Below are 19,525 nucleotides of genomic sequence, written 5' to 3'. Positions count from 1 at the left end.
TATAAATGTCTTAAATCACTTCTGATCAATTTAAAGCAACCTTGCTAAATAAGTGTTATTTCTATATTCAAAAAAATATACTGACTCCAAGCTTTTGATTGGTATAGTGTATGATGTTATTAAGCTTTTTATTTCAGATAAATGCTGATATTTGGATCTTTCTATTCATTAAAGAATCCTAAAAAGTATGTACTTATGTACTGTGTTTTAAATATTGATGATGATGATGATGATGATGATGATGATGATAATAATAATAATAATAGTAATAATAATAATAAATGTTTTTTGAACAGCAAATCAGCATATTGGAATGATTTTTGAAGGATCATCTGACTGCAGTAATGATGCAGAAAATTTGCTTTGAGCACAGGAAATAAAAATTACACTTTAAAATATATTCAAATAGAAAGCAGTATTTTAATTAGTAAAAATATTTCACAATTTTACTTTTGCCGTACCTTGGATCAAATCTCAGGCGGGCAGAAAAGACTTCTTTAAAAAAAAAAATCGATTTACTGTTCAATCGATTTACTTTTGAGCAGTGTATATTTTATATGCAATTTAAAAAGTGATTTTTTACCCCCCCATAATAATCAACTTGAACTTCCACTTTTTTCAGTTTCACTTCTTTATTAAAAAGAGACCAAATTTAAGTCTATGCTCCAAAGCATTCAAGATTTACAACAGTTTAAGTTGAAAATTTAATTAAAAAAAAGGTTAACGAGTATAAATATAAGTCATAAATATAACAGGCATAAATATAATTTAGCACCATAAAATCCCCTTAAATACAAAATATTAAATAATAAAATTAACTCAAATTTAATTGTGAAAATAAATGTTTGATAGGCGTTGACGATATGTGTTTTTCAGGGACAGTGATAGATTATTACAGATCAAGTAAACCGATAACCGATATTTTGAACCGATATGTCTGGTGTAAAAATGAAGGTTAATGCCAAAATTAAGAAAAACAAGGGCTCTAACAAAACCTTTTTGAAAATGACCAATACCAATAACCATAAAAATGCTTAATATCGGTGCCGATAATCAGTCGTCCCCTAATATTTGGCCACCATGCAAGCAGCACCATAGTTCAACACAAAACAAGCATCATGCATCAACTATGTGAACTGCTGAAAGAACTTGCTTTTCTTTGAAAAGCATTATGTGGAATGACTGTGATTCATGGAGAATGTGGAATTATCAAAGTCTTGATCTTGTGGTCTGATGATTTTGAATTATCATGAGTCTGTGTTTGACGGTATGCATTGCAATGTGAAGGATTCTAAAGAAATAAATACCATTTGTGAAATCGAGCACTCGTGATCATATGCACTAGTCATGTAAATGGCAGGTATAATCTAGTCATTTGAAAGGTAAATGCTTTCAACGGTTCTCAAGACCATTGCGTAATGTTTCCTAGCACAGCCGTGGTTCACGCCCTAATGACAGCAGACTTGTGTTTCGCCTTTGCTGTTTTTTAGCAGGCATGTGTTATTTGTGTTGCATGACTTCACACTTTACTGTAGCTGTGTGTTTGTCACAGGAAACTGACACCAATAATTTGTCAGCTGCACCCACATGTCACTACAGTCACCTATGACCTATATTGTAAGATGAATAATGTGGTAAATAAAGAAGGTGATGTTGGGAATCAGGTCATGAACTGATGTCTATGCACTTCTCACCATAAAAATAGATTAAATCAATGTTGAATCAAGGCAGAGGGTAACTTCTGTTTTTTAAGATATATGTTGAAATGAGACGTCTAGTAACGTCTAGTGTTTACTCATCCTCAGAGGTTTTCAGTGAAATTTTCATACATGCGCAGCATTTTTCATGCTAAATTAAAGAATTAGTTCAATCCCAGAATAATAAAAAAAAAAAATCCTGATGATTTACTTTTGAATGTTTTAAAGGAAAACATTCCAGGATTTTTCTCCATATAGTGGACTTCAATGGTGGCCAAAGGGTTGAAGGTCCAAACTGCAGTTTTAATGCAGCTTCAAAGGCCTCTACACAATCCCAGCCGAGGAATAAGGGTCTTATCTAGCAAAATGATCGGCCATTTTCTAAAATAAAAAACCCAAAACATTTATATACTTTCTAACCACAAATACTTGTCTTGTCAAATGCTTTTTATTCTTGAAGTGAACTAATCGTTTAATAGTGAGGAAAATGATAAGTAGTCCATATTAAAAAAGGAATATGATTTAAAAATGTAAAAAAAAAAAAAAAAAAAAGTTTAATACAATTACTCTAATTGAATTAAAAATAAAGAATCAGTTTAAGCATCAATATATATATATATATATATATATATAGTATGCTGCATGGATGCTATTTATTTATTATTTGCCCAAATCCAATAAATAGTGCACTTAAAGTGTTAAAGATTTTGCCATAAGCTTATTTAGAAAGACAGCTCTAGATTATGACAAAAGTTATTTAACATAAAATATTGACTGACAACTGTTTTCATAATTGCATTTTTTAAAAATTAATGAATTTTCAAATTAAAAAATGCTATTCAAAATATTACAAAATAATCAGCATCACTACATTATAATATATTATGAAATATGGATTTCTTATTTTTTTATTTTATATTATACTAATAAATAAAGGTCACTAATAATGGCACAAACATGGCTCTAAATTTGCATGCCATTTAACCACACAAAAGATTCTCTGATTAAATCTGTCATGATTCCACAATTGTTTAACCTCACGCTGATTCATATCAAAATGAGTGTCATTTTATAACTGTCAGCTTTGGTATTTTCTTATCTCCATATGTAAAGAGTGGCTTGTGTTTATCAATCTGTTGCACAAAATGGTAACTTCCTCCACTGCTGCCCACAATACCGTTTCTCACACGCTTCGATCTGCCATAGCAGCTATGCGAACAGTCTTCATCTCTGCAAACACAGTGTGGTTTATTGGTTAGAGGCAGAACACCTAATATAGTTCTGAAAGTTTGGTTTGGCACAGTTTTAGTTGCAGGTCACAACAATCAGAGCCTGTATGCCAGTAACACTGTTTTTTCGTACAGATAAAGATCTCTGAGTGACCAAAAGTGTGACAAATCAGTGGTAGGAAAATCCCATTTTGGTAAGTATGGTCTGACATTTAATAAGTCGAGTTTCAAAAGGCTACGCTGCCCACATGCCAGACAGCTTTCGATTTGTTTGGCCATGGTTGAGAGGTTAAATCAATGTTTTATGAGGGACTAATGTTAGCCTCCATTAGAATGAGACAGCTTAATTTACTTTCACAGTGAATATGGTCATAGATTGCACTAGTGTCCATTATACTTTGAAGCTTTCCATTAAGGGCAAAGGTGATGCACTTAGCAATCACTTACTTCACTGTTGAGCTTGGTTGTTGTCAGACGGGTAAAATGTGTGGTTTTTCTCTAACTGTTCATGATAATTATTTATGTAGCACAAAAGCTAAGCTAGCCTCAAATGCTAAGTGGCTTTGTCCTTATTCATACACTTTATACTGTAATGGTAACATGCTGATATACATTGGTTTTTGTCTGTAGGTATTAGCATGAATGAATGGCAACCTGGAGAATCCAAAGATACAGCACCTCCTGCAGGTTTGAAAAGCCCCTTTGTTTTCAGTGGTGCTTGATAGGTAAATACACCTAGACACATTATTTGCTCATATTTAACATTAGGGATATGACAAACCCATAATTCTAACTATTAAAATCTGGAGTGTAACTTAATCTGCAACATTTGTACTAAGCACATACACTGTAAACAAAATCTGTAGAAATTACAGTATTACTGGCAGCTGGTTGCCAGTAACTTACTGTAGATTTAAATTTATGCTATTTACTGGCAACAGTTTGTTCAAAGTTAATTGAACATTAAACATTAACAAGTCTTTATCTTTACAGAATAAAACTAAAATAACAGCCTCATGCAAAGCATTCTGGGAACCAAAATAGAACAGAAAAAGGTTGATGAAGGTTTCTGGTTCCCAGAATGCTTTGCAGTAGGTTGTTATTTTATAGTTTTATTCTGTAAAGACAAAGACTTGTTAATGTTTAATGTTCATTTAACTTTGAACAAACTGTTGCCAGTAAATAACATAAATTAAAAATCTACAGTAAGTTACTGGCAAACAGCTGCAGAACTACAGCAAATTTTTTACAGTGCATGAATGACACCGTAAAGGTGACACATCATTAAAATCTGCCTTTTTCCATGTTTAAGTGCTATAATCTGGTCCTCAGTGCCTTTTCCAACCCAGAAATGCTAAAAAGGCAAGCATGTGAAAAAACAAGCATGTCAGATTTTGAGTGAATTTATTGATTTATTTACTGTATATTATGCTGCGGCCACACAGATCTAATATAAACATGCTATTTCTTTCCCAGCTGTTTACGTTCACAGACGTAACCCACTGTTTTTGTAACTCCTCTGTGTTTTTAAGATAAACTTGTGTGTACTTTACAGTTTAAGCGCAATAAGACATGAAAGAGAACTTAGTTTAGTACTCACATGCCATGTGACAGCTGCTTTCTGTGCGCATGCTTCGGATGTGTGTGCTTAGAAAACTGTATATCAGGGCCCATATTCACAAAACATTTTATCTTACCACTAGGAGTGGTAAAAACATAATTCTGTTTATTATAAGAGCACACTGCAGTTGTGTCTTTTGCTGCTAAATGCGCAAGCTCTTTAACCCTTGTGCATCCTTGTCTTTTTCATTGTTTTTAAAGAATATAAGAATATTGTTAATCCAAACAGTAATCCAAACTGTTTTTAATTTTAATATTTCACTCTTGTGACCTATTGTGTACCTATTAAAATAGCTGTATTTAATCGCAGTGCCATTTAAGCAGAAAATCTTGTATTTTTGGAAATAGACTTGCATTCTTTTGGCAAAGCTTTAACATTTTTACTGTTTGCCACCAGATAGCATAATTTTGGTTTTGCCTATGGAGCAAATACTCAGTTTTTCCCGCTTTCTTCCAACTAAATTGAAATGACACACTTATAGTTGTGTGGGTGTATTGGTATATATATCAGAACTGTGATATGTATAACTGTGATATATATATATATATATATATATATGTGTGTGTGTGTGTGTGTGTGTGTGTGTGTGTGTGTGTGTGTGTATATATGTATGTGTGTGTGTGTGTGTGTGTGTGTGTGTGTGTGTGTGTAAACAAACTGGCACTTCAAGGGTTAAATCCAAAAAAAAAAAAAGATTTAAGGACTAAGGACCCCTTTTAAAATGACAAAAATGACTGTTAAACACAGATTACTGTAAATGTTTTTATTGTTCATGAGCTGGAAAAAATAGTACTGGGAGTGTTATAGCTATCATTATACAGGCCTTAAGAACTTATTTTTTACAAACTAATAATTATGTTAGTTTACATTTGGGTTAACGTTTTTAAAACCTCAATTAAATGGCAACATGATTTTCAAAATCAAGCACTAGATTTTACATTTTTATGCCAATTAAGTTTAATTAGCCCATCAGCATGAGTTATAGTGATGCATGACTGACATCCCTTTAGAGCTGATATTTAGTTTTATATATATATATATATATATATATATATATATATATATATATATATATATATATATATAATATATCAACATGAATTCTCCTGAATTTAAATGACCACATTTTCTTAACATTTTATCTATAAAAAAAGATGATAATCTCTTTATGTATGATGTTTTTTCAGTTATTTTATAAAGTGTACTGGGTGCCAGTATCTTCATTGGCTATCATATAGGAACACTTTGGTGCCTCCATGTCTTCCTATAATGAAAACAAACACTGAAACTTTGTCATAATGACGGTAATAGTTGGGTTTTTTAAACCCTTGATCTGTCCTTCAGATGGACCGGCTCTGATATGAAGACTAACAGCAGTGTGAGTGTTTATGAATTCTGGAGATATCACCTTGTCTCATTCTTGAGGCCAAATACAGTCAGTCTTTCATATTTTAGCAAAACAGCCAGGGTTTGATGATTTTTGTTATTAGCATTAAAGCTGATTATGATCTATGAATAATTACATAAATGTCAGTCTGTTTCTCACATTAAGCTATGACTTGTGCTTTATCCAGGTTTGTGTCTGAGACATTTCTTGGCACTACAAATTGCTTCATGATATTTCTATGGCACGTTCCTTGATGTTGAAAGGCTCAGCGCTCTGGCTGTTCTGAAGCATTTGTATGCCTCCATCTAGTGGTGAAAGTGGGTATCTTTTCTGTATGTGTAACATCACATTGTTTTTATTGGCTCAGTCATAAATCCTTACTTAACCACCTTTTTCCTTAACGCGGAAGTAAGCCTATGGGCCAGACTTCTTGTTCATTATTGTTCATTACTGTTCATTACCACACCAGTAATGTTTTTTTGTAAGCATGTTTATAAAAATTACTTAATTGTCCTAATTGAACTATGGCCTAATCCTGGTTTAGCCTAAGCCCTGTCTGTGATATGCTCACAATAACTTTCGTTGACTCTGCAATACATAAATCCACTTAACCAGCTAAATTACTCTTGGACAATGATATAGAAATATACAGAGCTACTGCAGAAACACAAGCTCAAAGACAATAATATTCTAAAGATGCCCTGTTGAAAAAAAGGTTTTGATGCTGGGATGATGGTTTTAGCTGGTCCTTAGCTCGTTTATGCTATCCCTAATAAATGTCTTTTAAAAGGTTCTTCAAGCAATGCCATATAGAGGAACCATTTTTGGTTCCACAAAGAACCATTTAGTCAAAGGTTCTTTATAGAACCATCTCTTTCTTACCTTTTTAAATTCTGAAGAACCTTCTTTTGCCACAAATAACCTTTTGTGAAACAGAAAGATTCTTCAGATGTTTAAGGTTCTTTATTTAACTATTTAGACAAAAATGGTGGTTCCATGGCATCGTGAAGCATCTTTTTAAGAGTGTAGCTGGCTTAAGACGGTCCTTAGCTGGTCATGTGCTCGTCCTAAGCTGGTCCTGAGCAGGAGGGACCAGTTTAGGACCATCACATTACCAGCTTAAACCAGTTAAGGACCAACTTAAACCAGCATCAAAACCTACCTAACCAGCATATGCTGTTTTTTTTTTTTCAACAGGGTGACGCACTTGTTTCTCTGGAGAATAAGGTCAATAGCAAAAAACGATATAATTCACTAATTTCAGAAGCACCCTCGTTGATTAAACTGCCTTGTCCAAACACAGGATTTTGCTGCATTAGTTAAGGCAGTTATTATTGGCTGCCATGCCAAATCACGCATATAGTATGTTTGCTTTTTGTTAAAATTAGCAGTGGTTCGTGACCGTAGGCGCTTTAATAACAACTAGGCATAATTTACCTGGAGTGTTTATGCTGGGGCGGCGTGTTGGTTGCAGGTGACTTGAAACTATAAATGTGGATTCTAGGGGGCAGTGTTTCCCCTTAATGAAGCACAGTAAATTCTGCCATCCTTAGGCACTGTGTGACATCAGAAACGTACAGGTTGAACGAGCGGGTTTAACTGTATCAATTCTAACAGAGAAGTGACACAGTTTCACATTCGTCTGTCGCTCCCGGGGCTCACATCTCGTCATATGGATTTCTATAACTGTATGCTGTGTTTGCTCAATTTGGCTGCTCTTGGTAGGTACAAATGTAATTTTGCTAATTTCTAAAAAAAAAAAAAATCTTTGAAACGGTAGCCTACATCAGGACATAATTGATAATGTGTGGTTTGTTTATTCTGGGTTCTGAGTAAAAATCAAGTCCTGACTGAAAATCATTCCTCTTATAGGATGCTATTCCAAAGGCAGTCTGCTTCTCAACGAAAAAACGTACGGTATTATAGGTGAGCCAATAGTTTATCCTTGTTTTTTTTTCCCTCTCATTTAAAAATCATTTATATTTTTAACGTTGAAAATGTTTAAGTTCTGTAAATTTCTGTAGCTAGATATTGAGAAAATGAAAACAAGTGTTGTCAGTAAATTGATATTTTAGAAGTTTAGCACTATTATTTCTTTAAAAAATATTATTTGAAAGCAGTTATTATTTAATTATTTTTTTTAATCTCTGTTTAATCAAAGACAGTGAGACGTAAAGCTATTTTGTTGTCATGTGAAAAGAAAGTACCTACCTGTAATGTCAATGTACTTTCAATAGATGGTTGCTCCACCATCTATTCATTAAATCAAAAGTCATTAAATCATAATATTTGTGGGGAGAAAATTAAACCATGAATTAAATACTTAGGTACATTTCTAACAACGTAGAATGGGTGTTTTAATCTAGATTTCTCTTTATCTTATTGAACCAGGTAAATATGTGACCTTCAAGACAACAATCACCTCAACAGAGGATTTTCTAACCATAACATGGAATTTCAACAAAGGTGAAGTAATTGCACCAATAATCACAAGCATTCCATCAACAAACACCGAAAACGTTGATGAGAAATACGCCAGCAGAATCATCTACAATAAAACGACGTGTGAGCTTCAGCTTGGGCCGCTGGTGAAGGAGGATGGAGGAGAATATTCTCTCACTATAGTCACTCTGCAGGGAAAGCAACAATCCGGACAGGTTGATCTTGAGGTTCTTGGTGAGTATTCAATATCCAGTGCAATCAAAGTTAAAAAGTGAAAGACTTGACAGTGGCTTTGTGAAGCCTAGTGGTTGAAGGTCTGAGCAAATGAATGAGGGAGTGAAGGTTTAAGTCTGTTAAAAGCATTATGAAGTAAAGTAAAGAAGTTGCATTCTTTTATCTTTTCTCCAGAACCTGTAAATAACGTCAAGATTTTGTCCAATCTACCTGAAGCTGTGGAGTTCAACGACACCGTGGTTCTTACCTGCTCTGCCAAAGGCACCTTTACTTACAAGTGGATGAACGGTTCAGTGCCTTTGGTTGTGGATGGCACGCATGTACAGCTAGTTGGCAATGTGTTAACTATTGCGGAAGTTCGCCATACAGATCTGCGAGGACCCATCTTCTGCATTGCAGAGAACACACTGGAGTTGGGGAGGAGCGCTCCCTTCAATCTCACTGTGAGCTGTATGTATCTGATCACACACACACATGCAAGTCTGAGCTATGAATACACTGTTTACCTTCAAAAAATGATCACTCAGATTATCGTTTCAAATCCACATGATGAAATGTTTTACGTTTACACAATACTTTCCATGCAGTGACAGTTCACAGTGTCTTTCAAGCTACATAAAGGACTAAAGAAGGCATGAATATGGGATAGAAAAAATCTTTTAGTTTAAAGTGACTGGTGGGTTTTTTCATGTATTAAAAAATTAAATAATGAAAGTAAAGTAAATAACTATAACACAAGGGCAGGCAGGAATCACTAGCATGAGGATAGTGGCTCAGTAGTGTAGTAAGTTTTATTATGTGAAATAGGGCAAAACAAAAGGGCAAGCAACAGGGATTTAGAAAAGTACAAAAAACATGAAGTAATAACAAACCAAAACCAGGAGTATGGACAGGAGCAGGAACACGGAACAGAACTGAAACCAAAGTTAGAACAACAACAGACCAAGGTTTAAATACAAAGGGATAATATGGAAACAAGAAACACCTGGGACAATGATGGACTTATAAACAGAAAAATTTCTTTAACCCTGATTTTACAACAAAGCTGATAATTTGTCTTCAAACATAAATTTACACAATTTTATGCATGTGAGTACTTGCAGTAAAGTAGTAAATTTACTGCATGTTTTGAGAAATGCTGTGAGCCTATGAACAGCAGGAAGAGGACAAATGTTTTAAAATAGTGTTTGTTTAAAGCAAACCCTGGGTTTTGAGACTTGTATGGCTTAATATAAAGTAAATGATGTCTCTTCCTGAAATACGGTATCTCCTAAAAGTGAGTACACCCCTCACATTTCAGCAACCATTTTAGTATATCTTCTCAAGGGACAATACTATAGAAATAAAACTTGGATATATTTTAGAGTAGTCAATGTGCAGCTTGTATAGCAGAATAGATTTACTGTCCCCTGAAAATTACTCAACAGTCATTATTGTCAAATTAGCTGGCAACAAAAGTGAGTACACCCTAAGTGATAACAGTATGTTGTTTAACCATCCAAAGCCACATTTCCTATTCATCATGTTTATGTTTTTGTCTGCTTGACAGGACCATACAAACTTGTGTATCTTGTATTAAAGCAGTTAAAATTAGGTGCTTTAAGTACACTTCTCTCATACTGACCACTGGATGTTCAACATGGCATCTCATGGCAAAGAACTCTCTGAGGATTTGAGAATTAGAATTGTTGCTCTCCACAAAGATGGCCAAGGCTATTAGAGGTTCAGTAACACCCTGAAACCGAGTTACACTACAGTGGTCAGGGTCATACAGAGGTTTTCCAAGATGGGTTCCATTTGGAGCAGGCCTTGCAAGGGTCGATCAATAAGGTTGAGTTCTCGTTCTGTGCGTCAAGTGCAGAACCTGGCTTCAAAAAACATCTGCATGAGAAGTAGAAGGTCAGCTGGCCAGTGCTCAGACCATATACCGCACACTGTAACAAGTCGGTTTGCACAGGCATCGTTCAGAAGGAAGCCTTATCTGAAGCTGGCTCACAAGAAAGCCCACAAACAGTTTGCTGAAGACAACCTGCCCAAGAGAATGAATTACTGGAACTCTACTATGTCCTGTAACTTAGATGAACTTGTTTGGCTCAGATGGTGTCCAGCATGTGTGGCGATGCCCTGGTGAGGAGTACCAAGAAAATTGTGTCTTGCCTACAGCCAAGCATGGTGGTGGTATCATCATGGTCTGGGTCTGCATGAGTGCTGCTGGTACTGGGGAGCTGCAGTTCATTGAGGGAAACATGGATTCCGTTATGTACTGTACATTCTGAAGCAGAACATGATGCCTTCCCTTCAGAAACTAGGTTTCCAACATGATAACGACCCCCAAAACACCACCAAGATGACAACTGCCTTGCTGAGGAAGCTGAAGGTGATAAGGTGGCCAAGTATGTCTCCAGACCTGAACACTATTAAGCAGCTGTGGGGCATCCTCAAGTGGAAGGAGGGTAACCACCATGTGGAGTGGAAGAGAATCCCAACAACAACCTGTGCAGCTCTGGTCAATTCCATGCCCAGAATGATTAAGGGAGTGCCAGATAACAATGGTCCAAACACAAAATATTGACACTTTGGACAAATTCACTTGTGTGTACTCACTTTTGTTGCTAGCTATTTTGACAATAATGGCTGTATATTGAGTAATTTTCAGGTAAATCTTTATTGCTATACAAGCTGCACATTGACTAAAATATATCCAAGTTTCATTTCTATAGTATTGTCTTTTAAGAAGATATACTAACATGGTTGCTGAAATGTGAGGAGTGTACTCACTTTTGTGAGATACTGTATATAGCAGGGATCAACATTAATACTTGTCCAGTACAAGTGGATTTTATGAAGGTAGTCTGATTAAAACATCAGTGACAAACTATAACTAGGGCAGCATCAAAACTTTGGTGAGAATTATTCTAATTTTATTACTTTCAGTTTAACTGGTGACTGATAGCGGACAATATTAAGGTTGCATCAGTTGAAGCTATTCTAACTAAATGTATTGATAAAATGTAAGAATTGCAATTAAATAATGATCAAGGCTTAATGTCGAGCCCTGATATGTAATAAAACCCATGAAAGATTTACGTTATTTAAAAAAAATCCACATTGTTTTATACATTTTTTGGACTATGGGGGGCACCATTATTTTGATGATGTGAAATGGTTGCACTTGTTGAGTTACTGCCGCTACCTGTTACTACATTTACCGCAACACAGCATTAATAAGCAATTCTGAAAATAAAATACTGATGCTATGCTACATTGGTCATGAAATAAATGCATTGCAGCAGAATCTCTCGAGTCTTAGACTATCTTTTTTTTTTTCTAAAAACAAATATAAGGTTAATGAAATAAGATTAATTTGCCTAGATTGAAACTCTAGCCATATCATTATATTCAAAATACATCTTCATTTAAAGATGTCATATGTGAAATCTTGATAAATTATCGAAATGGTTTAATGTGACAACATTTTATGTTCTTTTAGTGAAAACTATTTCTTGTTAAGCTTATGGAAACTAGAATTGCATTCCCTAAAAAAACAAATGAGAGGTTTTAAGGCTTCAATCTTAAAGGTATCAAAAAATAATTGCAAGTTCTTTAATAAACCTTTGCTTTTGCCTCTTTTTCATCATCACTTTCTTCCATGTCTATCTAGATGGCCCAGAGAAAGTCGTCATGACACAGACTCCAACAGATGCTTTCCTTATGAAAGGCTCTAACTTAACACTTACATGCTCAGCCCAGTCGGACCCTCCCGCAAAGCTCCATTGGATGTTTAATGGGATAAAGATGCCTCAGAAGGCCACACAGTCCCAAGCCATCATTACCATTACCAATATAGAGGGAAAACACAGTGGAAACTATAGCTGTGTGGCCTACAACACGAAGACCAACCGCTACGTTTCCTCACCAGTTGCTGTGGTGTCTGTTCTGGGTAAGTCAGAAGCCTAAAGTCATATACTGATGCTTTGAATACAACGGAAGTTGTATTGTACATTGTTTCTACTACTATAACAGCAGTTTGAGTAAATGCAAATACATACAGTCCACTATTAAAAATGTTTTTTTTTTTTTTTTCAAATCAGAGTGATTAATGATAAACTGATCATGACAAACCATTTTTAGGAAATCACTGATCATGCAAACGATGATGTTCTTGCATATTTTGTAAAATAGCAAGCTAAAATGTGGAAAAGCGTATTGAGAGCAGTGCTGGTAATAACTCTATACATGTAATCTGGATTACGTAATCGGATTCCAAAGACAAAGTACTTGTAATTAGATTATATTACACTTTAAAATGCTTTTACACTTTAAGGTATTCCTTATTTATATGTAATCCAAACTTTTTTCACCAAATGCATTTACTTGAAGTATTTTAAGATTTAATAAACACATTTGCATATTCTCTGACATTGGTTCGTTTTTTCAAGTGTTCAAGTGTTTTATTTAGGGATGCTCCGATCCGATATTCATATCGGGTATCGGCTTCGATACTGCCATGCTTCGTCGGATCGGGAATCGGTCATAGAGGGCCGATCCAAATCCGATATTGTGCGTATTATTCTGTTACCGTTAAGCCATATAAAAGCATTATCGGTAAGGAATAATTAACGACGGGCCGTTGAATTCTTAGAAAATAATGTACACCCGAGGTGGTGTTACACACACAGTTACCACACCTCAAGACATCGACCAGATGTTATATTTCAAGACATTTGTCCCGCTTTTGTCCTTAAAATGCTATTGTGAGTAGGATTAATTTCTTAAGCTTCGTTGCTAGTTCCAAAACGTCATTTTAGACCTAGTAACGACATTTGAGCCGTTGATAGCAAACTAATGCAGTTAAAGGGATAGTTCACCCAATATGAAAATGTGATGTTTATCTGCTTACCCCCAGGGCATCCAAGGTGTAGGTGACTTTGTTTCCTCAGTAGAACACAAACAAAGATTTTTAACTCAAACCGCTGCAGTCTGTTAGTGATTTAATGGCAGTGGATGGGCACCAAACCTTTGAAAGTAAAAAAAAAAACATGCACAGACAAATCCAAATTACACCCTGCGGCTCGTGACGATACATTGATGTCCTAAGAAAAAAATCAACATGATTTTTGTGAGAAACTGAACAGTATTTATATCATTTTTTACCTTTGATAATTTTGCACACTGGATGCGCATATTGTAAGTGCTTCGTGCCGCACTGTATTTGTTTTGTCCTATCATATGTTGTTGCCTTATTAAATGATATTATTACTAGGATAAAAGTTTATAGTGTAGGTATAAACACTTTTTGATTGCAATAGTGAAACAAGTCTTTATTAATTGATACACTGACTCCTTAATTTTTTTTTTTAATTTAGTTTGAATATATTTTTTAAGATTTAAGCAATGAATATTTTGTCAGAACCACTAGTAAATTGTAATTTTGTTTAGATTTTTAGTCTTTTTTTCTTTAGAATCATGAGAGAATCGTGATCTCCAATTTATTTAAAAAAAATTGTGATTTTCAATTTATCCAGAATCATGCAGCTTTAGTTTACATGTTTATTAAAGCATGTAGTTCATTAAAATAGAAGTTTCATTTCATAAAGTACACACTCATATCAAAATGCACATGCATTTTGTGTTTTTCAGTTGAATAAAAATAAAAAATTTTCCCTATATATTTCTTTAAAAAAGTTAAAAAATCTCGTCTCGTTCTCGTGAACCCAGTCTCGTGTCTCATCTCGTCTCGTGAGGTAAGTGTCTCGTCACACCCCTAAAATATACATATATTTTTTCAGATTTATTATTTTATTTTTCTTAATAATGAAACAGTCATTGAAACAGTGTGAAATAATGATTATAATGATTATCAGTTCCAAACACAGAGATATATAAATTCTACATTTAAAGAAAAAAAAAGGTATCGGATCTGTATCTGTAATCAGCCGATATCAAACCCTAGGTATCGGTATCTGTATCGGAGGCAAAAAAGGTGAATCGGAGCATCCCTAGTTTTATTGTTTTATTTTGATTGTTATTTTAATAATGTAAGTCATCTACTCACCACTGATTGAGAGGCACTTTTGGGGACCACAAAATACAATTAGACAGATATAATGCATTGCGATTCTCACTTCAGTTATTCTGAATCTAAATTTCATACACAAAAATCTTACAATCTAGCTCTTAATATGTTCAAAAGAACTTTTTAATAAATACTTTGTTCTGGTTCACAAAACCAGTTTGACTGTTTCATTTACAAAATGTGAATGATGACAGAATTTCAGTGTTTCTCACAAAGCAAACATTTGGATTCAGACGTTTTTGAATATAGTGCATAAGTCATATGAGCTTTATTTCTTACTATTTGAACTTGCAGTTATGTAATTTGAAAAGCTTGAAAGCTTCAGTCCCCTTTAGTTGTAACTGCATGTAAAAAAAATTCAGACAAAAATTTAGTTTGTAGGTGAACTATATTTTTAACATTGAGTAGTTGCTGTTTGTTTTTAAAAGATAAATCTGTTCCTCTGTTTTGCTCTGAGGTCCGTCTCAGCTCATTTTAGTAGGTAGAAGTTTTAGGGAAGTCCTTCTTTGAGGTCAGGTTGATTTTATACAGCTTCTGAACCTATACTCTCAGTCTATGTGGCTTTTGTTTAAAAAAAATATGTGAAACCAGCACACTAAAGAAAGCAGAATACAAACTGTCTGATGTCACATTCATTTTGGGCAGGTACCACTTGGCTAAACTTCTGTTTGGCGTGATCTATCAGTGTGAAGCAGACATGTTCACAAGTCCCTGAGCTTCAAAACCAAGTCAAGTCTTGTTGGAATTACCACTGTATGAAGCTAAATGTATTTTGAAATATTAAAACTGATAACTTCTACAGAATGTCTTGAATGTTTATTCAGCATATAATAAAGCACAGTTAAATCATGAATGTAGTTTTTACACACAATCAAAAACTATTACTTTAAAACTATTAAATTTGATCCAAAACTCGTCTAATTACAAAAAAAAACAGGACATTGAAAATCTAGGAAATAATTTTTTTTGCATTAAGTTGTCAGTGCATAAACCTAAGCACTAAATTTATCAATCTGAACTAAAATTCTGAGCTTTACTGTCTAATATACATGCAAAAATCTTTGCATGTCTTATGTGATTTGAGCAGATAATCAGTTTGTAATTAATGAATGAATATGTTTAATAAAAAGTAAAAAAAAAAAAAAAGGAAATGGTTAACTTTCATTAAACTGTTGGCATGCTTTGTTTGTAATGTAAAATGTGTCAAATGTTAAAGTAAAGGGAGGGGAGGAGGTGGGGTGGTATTGTGTGACCGACCTTCCTTTTTTTTTGGCTGATCACATGCCTGAAATGCTGACTTGTGGTTTTCTAGTGAAACTGAAGTGCAAATGTGGTAGACGTGTCTGTCTTTTTGTTTATGTGAATGTAATTTTACACGTTTTGTTTTGATTGTGTGCACATCGAAACATTCAGCTTTTCACATAAATGAAAAATTCAATTCAATTTACAAATATTAATTCTACTTGTCAAATTCATTTTGTTACTCTTTTACCTGAGCCACTGCAGATCAGCATCATCGGATGGGCCTCCAAATGTGGGTAAAGTCAACTTTAAATGGTCATTTTCACCAGGTATAGGAGGGAGCACTGGAAGGTTTTTTGGTGGTGATGGGTGGTGGTAGTTTACTTTGCTGGTCTTTCCTCTGATGATCACCTATTTCTTTTTCTTGGTGTTTTCCATTTCAATTTGGCGTTCAGTAAAATGTGTTGTCAGCTTGTTAATTTGTTTATTGCACTGATTACATTCAATAGAGAGCTGCTCATGATCATTTTGCAGGTTTTTTTTTTTTTTTTTTTTTTTTGTAGCTCTGATGTCCTTCTGCAGTTGTAACCGGAGCTGTTCCACCATAAAGACTTAAAAAACCAAGGTATGCTTAATTGTTTGTAGTTGGTAATCATTGCTCTCATGGTTTTGCTTATTTGATCTGTATATGACTCCCCCTGGTATTTAGTTGTAGTTAGCATATCGTAATCAGTAAATGAGATGAGTAGGGCCCACCAGGTATAAAACAAACATATATATACAGTCAAGCCCGAAATTATTCATACCCCTGCCAAATTCTGAATTAAAGTTACAATTATTCAACCAGCAATTTTTTTGTTTTTTTTGTTTTTTGACTGGAAATGACACAGGCTTCTCCCAAAAGATAATAAGACGATGTACAAGAGGCATCATTGTGGAAAAAATTATTACTCATCTTTTATTTGCATTTGAACAAAAAGTGGCACGTCCAAAATTATTCATACCCTTCTCAATATTACAGCAATCAAACGCCTCCTATAATTGCTGACCATGCATTTTTGCCTATTCATCTTTAGCGATGAGCTCCAACTCTTTCAGGTTGGAGGGTCTCCTTGCCATCACCCTGATCTTTAGCTCCCTCCACAGATTCTCAATTAGATTTAAGTCAGGACTCTGGCTGGGCCACTGCAAAACGTTAATGTTTTTGTCTGCTAATCATTTCTTCACCACTTTTGCTGTGTGTTTTGGGTCGTTGTCGTGCTGAAATGTCCACTGGTGCCCAAGGCCAAGTTTCTCTGCAGACTGCCTGATGTTGTTGTTGAGAATTTTGATGTATTGCTCCTTTTTCTTGATGCTGTTTACTGTGATTAGGTTCCCTGGTCCACCGGCTGAAAAACACCCCCAAAACATTAGGTTCCCACCACCATTTTTGACAGTGGGGATGGTGTTCTTAGGGTTGAAGGCTTCTCATTTTTTTACGCCAAATGAAGGCTACATCGTTAGAATACCAGAAGTCATCTTTGTCCAGATGAGCATTTGCAAAGCCCAAGCAGGCTTTTGTGTGCCTTATCTGGAGAAGTGGTGCCCTCCTTGGTCTGCGTCCATGGAACCCAGCGGTGTGCAGTGTCTGTTGGACTGTCTGCCTTGAGATGTTGCCACCAGCAGAGCCCAGATTCATCAGGATGGCCTTGTTGGTGGTGATGCTTGGATTCCTTTTTTTTTTTACCTCTCTCACTATCCTCCTGGCCAGCACAGGTGTCACTTTTGGCTTCCGAGTTCCAGTGCGGAACATCTTGTATTTTTTAATAATACTTTGCACTGTAGCCACTGGAACTTCAAAACATTTAGATATGGTCTTATAGCCCTTTCCTGATTTGTGAGCAGCCACAGGTCCTCAGTGAGCTCTTTTGTATTAGCCATGACTGTCCACAAAACAACAGCAGAGAGCTTCTGTTTTTCACCTGTTGAGTTGATTAAAACAGCTGTTCACAATGAATCAGGGTAATTAGGATGCTTTAGAGCAGCTTGGACCATTTGGAATGGTATAGAACTTTGGATTTTCCCATAGACTGTGACAGTTTGCAAATGGTATGAACAATTTTGGACGTGCCACTTTTTGTTCAAATGTAAATAAATGATGCCTCTTGTACATTGTCTTATTATCTTTTGGGAGAAGCCTGTGCCATTTCCGGTCAAAAAACAAAAACAAAAAAAAAACTTGCTGGTTGAATAAAAGTAACTAAGTCAAAAAATTATTATTATTTTTTTTTTGTTAGGTAATTACGGTGTTATATGTTAAGGTAATATACGCATGTTAGTTTCAGTATGTTGGTGTATGTGACCAATTAATATAAGTAATCGTGGCTTGCATATATCAATCTGAGATGCAAAATGGTAGCTTCCTCCACTAACAGCCCCGCTACCCACAATTCCGCTCTCGCCTCGGTCTGACATTGCTACCACAAGAGCAGCCTTTATATCTGCAGGCACAGTGTGGTTTATTGATAAGAAGCAAAACACTTAGTTTTGAAAGTTTGGTTTGGCACAGTTTTATATTGTAAATCTGCAAAATTGTAAAGCTGAAAATGCATGATAAATTGTCTCCCAAAATAAATAATTGAGAAAACAAAAGCACTGTTTAAACTTAAAGATGGCATAGGGCCCCTTAAATTACACTTTTTTTATATAAACTACTGATCTGTAGCATAAAAGTTGATTATCTATTACTAATTACATAAATATCAGTCTGTTTCTCACATAAAGCTATCATATGACTTTAAGTTTGGGTGAGTTTTCTCCTAAAGAGACGTTTCTTGGCCCTACAAATTGCGTCGTAACAATGCTGTCCCTTTCTTGGGTAAGATTGAAAGCCCTAACCATTGGTTGTTTTGGAGCATGTATATGCCTCCATCTAGTGGTAAAAATCTATAATGGTTTATTTTATATCAGCACTGCCTATTGCTTCAGTCATGAATCCCCCGATAGATCTCAAACCTGTATGTTGATACTGTATTAAATCAATAGCTCACCCAAAATAAACGTCTTCCTTACATCGTTTACTCTTTCTTATGTCGTTCAGTTTTTTATCTGCACACAAAAGAAGATCATTTGAATCACATTAGACCCCATTGACTTCTATTGTAAGGACATGAAAATAACTGAAACGTTTACAGTGTTTACAAAATATTTTTTGTTTTACAGAAACAAAGAATTACAAATTTCAAACACATTTTTGTGCCATTTTTATTTTTCTTAGTTAATCGCGATAGATTCGCAAAATCGATTAATTACTTAGGCTATTGAACCTCCTAATTATAGTTTTAATTAGTGATTACCTGTATCGATTAGTTCAGGTATGCAGCTGAAACCCAACTTTGTAACTAGATGACAGAGAACGGCTGCAAACCAGCAATGGTGGAGCGAATTTTCCTGCTAGGAAATATGGAGTAAGATAAAGTGAGGATGTAAGTTCTGCTCTTTTAAAACATAATAACTGCTATTTTTTAGTATATTTCAATATATATATATACTTCTCACTAGCCAATGCAAAGTTTCAACAGTGAAGAAATCAAAAATAGCAGCAGTCAGCAACTATCA

At 34.9% G+C, this 19,525-nt stretch overlaps 1 protein-coding gene across 1 annotated transcript; it reads left to right on the top strand.

The window, feature by feature from the left end:
• Positions 1-2,842: 2,842 nt before the first annotated feature.
• On the top strand, positions 2,843-15,709 carry LOC141289399 (cell adhesion molecule CEACAM1-like). Its single transcript, XM_073821500.1, has 6 exons — positions 2,843-2,951; positions 3,557-3,613; positions 8,326-8,610; positions 8,785-9,060; positions 12,272-12,550; positions 15,332-15,709. Exons 1-6 carry the CDS (start codon positions 2,843-2,845, stop codon positions 15,361-15,363), a joined length of 1,038 nt encoding a protein of 345 aa, XP_073677601.1. The 3' UTR covers positions 15,364-15,709.
• The last annotated feature ends 3,816 nt before the right edge of the window (positions 15,710-19,525 follow it).

Source organism: Garra rufa, chromosome 17 (assembly GCF_049309525.1).
Source record: "Garra rufa chromosome 17, GarRuf1.0, whole genome shotgun sequence".
Lineage (NCBI taxonomy): Eukaryota > Metazoa > Chordata > Actinopteri > Cypriniformes > Cyprinidae > Garra > Garra rufa.
The sequence above is the reverse complement of the archived record's forward strand: the minus strand, read 5'-3'. Positions and strand labels throughout refer to the sequence as shown.